Source organism: Rosa chinensis, chromosome 6 (genome assembly GCF_002994745.2).
Source record: "Rosa chinensis cultivar Old Blush chromosome 6, RchiOBHm-V2, whole genome shotgun sequence".
In the NCBI taxonomy this organism is placed as follows: Eukaryota; Viridiplantae; Streptophyta; class Magnoliopsida; order Rosales; family Rosaceae; genus Rosa; species Rosa chinensis.
In genome coordinates, this window is record NC_037093.1 from 67,656,539 (window position 1) to 67,660,361 (window position 3,823).

The window sequence follows — 3,823 nt, forward strand, 5'->3', positions numbered from 1 at the left end:
GCAAAATCAAGTAGAAAAAAAAAAAGAGTGGAAATGAGAAAAGTTACAGAATGCTGAATCATTCTCTTGATTATGCGTTCTTGTGTATACCCACATTCCATGTGGTTCCACGCATGCTTTATAATACCTTCTGGTACCCGTTGTATGGAGACATATACATAGACTACTATGATAGACTAGTAGAGAACTAATTTGTTTGTTGAAATTGTGATACATAGTCAACCTATGAGGACAAAGAGACATGGGAGAATTTACACCAAAAAAAAAAAAAAGACATGGGAGAATAACTGTTATAATTCCCACAAACCAATTTACATGGGGTTCGTCAATCATCATTATTTCCTTCCTTCCTTCGCTTAAATAATCCCATAAATTCCCGCAGACCTTCTACTACTACTCCCCACTCTACATTTCTTTAGCTAGATTATGGGTTTCGATGATATTACCGCTGAGCTTGGCCTCAGCCTAGGCTGCCATGACAAGCCAGCCAATCACGATCATGATCATCACCAAAACCAGAAGAAACCACACTTGAAATACGACCAATTACTGCCGTCTGATCTTACTCTAGGCCCATCAGATGAGGCAGAACCAAGAGGGTCTAATTCCTCTTCTCCGAGCGGAGCCGTTTCATCGTTTTCTAACTCTTCTAGTTTCAAGAGGGTGGACAGAGACTTATTGTGTTCTGGTGAAGAGGTAGAGAGAGTAAGCGAGGAACTATATGAAGATCAGGCAGGAAGTCCCAGAAAGAAACTCAGACTTACAAAAGAACAATCTGCCACATTAGAAGACAGCTTCAAACAACACACCACTCTCAATCCTGTATGTAATATATCTATCCATCTTAATTAATTTACTTATTTATCATCTAATCGTCTTGATTTATATATGATATTCCTGTTTAAATTACAATGATCAGAAACAAAAAATAGAGCTGGCCAGAAATCTAAACCTACGGCCGCGACAGGTAGAAGTGTGGTTCCAGAACAGGAGGGCTAGGTGCGTAATTTCATTCGGCGATACATAACATCTTCCATGCATGAAAGACTTGTCTGATTAATTAATTACATCCATCGCTTATGTGTAGAACTAAGTTGAAGCAAACTGAAGCGGATTGCGAGCTGTTAAAGAAATGCAGCGAGACTCTCAAAGAAGAGAACAGGAGGCTACACAAGGAGCTGCAAGAGCTCCAGTTAATGAAACAAACACCAACGGCGCCGTTTTACATGCAGTTTCCGACGGCTACTCTCACCGTGTGCCCTTCCTGCAGTGAGAGAATTGGCAACGGTACTAGTACCCCTATTGCCGGTGATCATAATCATGGAATATCGAAGCCTCCCCTTTTCAACCCCTTTACTCACCCATCTACAGCTTGCTAGCTAATTGAGGCAACCTACATCCATAATCGTATAGTTCAAATTAATTGTAGAGATATGAATTGCTACTTTGCCTAGATTGAGGTCATTTTCTCCTTCGTCCTAATTATTTAGGTACTTGTAAATATTTACGTTTCAATAATCAATCATGTGAAAAATCTACTTGTACGTAGATTATTGCTTTCCTTAATTAATTGCTATATATCCAATGACAAATCTAGCTAGGTTTTACCAAGTACGCCATGCCAGTAAAACACCTTTACTATTTGTAAAATTATTTCTCAATTAGTCTTTTGAGAAATAATTCAAATCCACAACATGAAGCTGGTCTGCTGGTGCACGCATTGTTCTCATAGTATATATACAGTAGTTGATATTAATTATTTCTTTCTTTTATTTATTTGGAGCATGATTACTTTTAAGTGTGAATGAAATTAATAGAGAGCAACTTTCAACCAATGATATATTTGGAAGTAAAATAATAGTGATGTATAATTTATGTAAAAGACAAAGAAATGACTAAATTAATATGCATATTATTGGTTGAAATTTACATGTTTATCATCTATACGATATGTGGGAGTTCAAAGTACTCCAATGGATCCAAAGTCATCCTCTTGACGTATGCAACAATGTATCTTCTACTCTTCCAGGTAAGAAGGAAAGAAAAATTAAAAAGGTAGGAAGTAAAGTTAATTAATCGTTTCTAATAAAGAAAGCAAGAAAAAACATTAGTGATACTTTCAAACCAACTATTCTTTTAATTTTCGTAATATGACAATGATATATTTGGAAGTAAAATAATAGTGATGTATAATTTATGTAAAAGACAAAGAAATGACTAAATTAATAAGTCTAAGACATGAGTAATAAGAAAGTCTTAGCTGTAGATATAATAAATAATCGTGAACAATGACAAAGGCAATCAAAGGTTAATTAACATATTGCTAATGTTAATCATATATAAATCCATAGAGTCATAACCATGTTATTCTGTTTCCAACTTTTCAGAAACCAGTCCACTATTTTTAATTTTTATTCTTTCCCGATTCTGCTGGAGATCACAAGTTGAGGCTTTAGATCGAGTCGATGACGATGGTAATTAATTAGGTAGCCTTCGCACCAATTAGGGTTTAGAGAAATAGAGCATGATCAAATATCCAACTCGATCTAGGTATTATATTTATCTTCAACACTTTTGGGAAAAAATGAGATTGGAATATACCACTAGATTTTGGGTTAGGTCTATCATCATATATATAAAGATGGAATGCGGTCCGGGAAGGGATGGGATATGATTGCTGGTTCAATTCAGCTAGTGCTGGGTTGTTCCGTGTTAGCAATCTAATTCGCAATCTGGTAAAAAAGATATTCTTCTTTTCCTGTCTGTTTCTGGAAGTCTACCAGAAACATGTATAAGTATAAGATCCTAGTTTAATTAATATGAGGAGATATGGGATATGGGACCTTACCATAACATATATGGATGCATGCATGAAGATCACCAAGTACAAGTGGTAAGCAGCTCTTCCAGCTTAGCTTATTGGATGATGACTCGAAAAGTACCCCTAGCTACTCCTTCAGTATCTGAGGCTGCACTTAATTTTTATTAATACAGTCAATGTGAAGTTATAGCTTATGGGGTTTAGCTTAAGGTAACCCAGCTCATGTATTTCGGTATGTGATAAGTTACAGGAAGAATCACTGATTTTTGTTCACACCCAAGTTGGGAATGCAGCATGATCGATCTTATATATGAAAGCTTGAAGGGTTGAACTTAAGCTATGGCAAATTTCCCAAAGCTAAAACCACAAGAACAGGACCACTTGCGCATATCAAAAGAGAAGACTTGCTAACTTAGTCTGCACGACATACGTACACTTTCATCTTCACTGTTTGAAATATTAATTCGTTTATTTTAGGTGCAACCTCAATAATAAATTTTTCACTCTTTTATCTTTATTGTTTTTCTCATTTTTTATTCTTGCTCTGCACTTCAAAAGTATCTCATACTAAAATGTCAAACATATATCTCACCGTCAGGGTTGTTCTTGGGCCTAGGGGAACTAGGCCCAGGCCTAAAGCCTTCAATTTTGTGGGCCTCAAAAATAACATAATATTTCCCAGCCCAAGAAAAAAAAAGACGCGAATAAAAGAAACGAAAATAGCTCAGGCAAGTAAGGACTGAAGCGAATAACCTAGGGCCCAACCCAAAAAAGTAATTAATATAAGTTAGAAAAGAAAGTTAATCATATGTGCCGTAGGGGGCAGCCCAAAAGAAAAAAAAAATAAGAAGAAGAAGAAGACTGCAGAAAAACTTTTAAAAAAAAAAATATGAAAAAGAGAATAAAAAGATGCTTAGCATTTATTCATTCCACTAGGTCCGATGCCCGAAGACTGTAAAAAGTTTATTTAGAATTTGAAAAAGAAGACAATAAAAATATTGA

At 35.7% G+C, this 3,823-nt stretch overlaps 1 protein-coding gene across 1 annotated transcript; it reads left to right on the plus strand.

Annotated features, from left to right (window-relative positions):
* The first annotated feature begins 254 nt into the window (after positions 1–254).
* Positions 255–1,619, plus strand: LOC112173991 (homeobox-leucine zipper protein HAT9). The gene is made up of 3 exons (XM_024311676.2): positions 255–822; positions 920–999; positions 1,088–1,619. The coding sequence occupies exons 1-3, from the start codon at positions 427–429 to the stop codon at positions 1,377–1,379; spliced, it is 768 nt and encodes a 255-aa protein (XP_024167444.1). The 5' UTR covers positions 255–426; the 3' UTR covers positions 1,380–1,619.
* Positions 1,620–3,823: the final 2,204 nt, after the last annotated feature.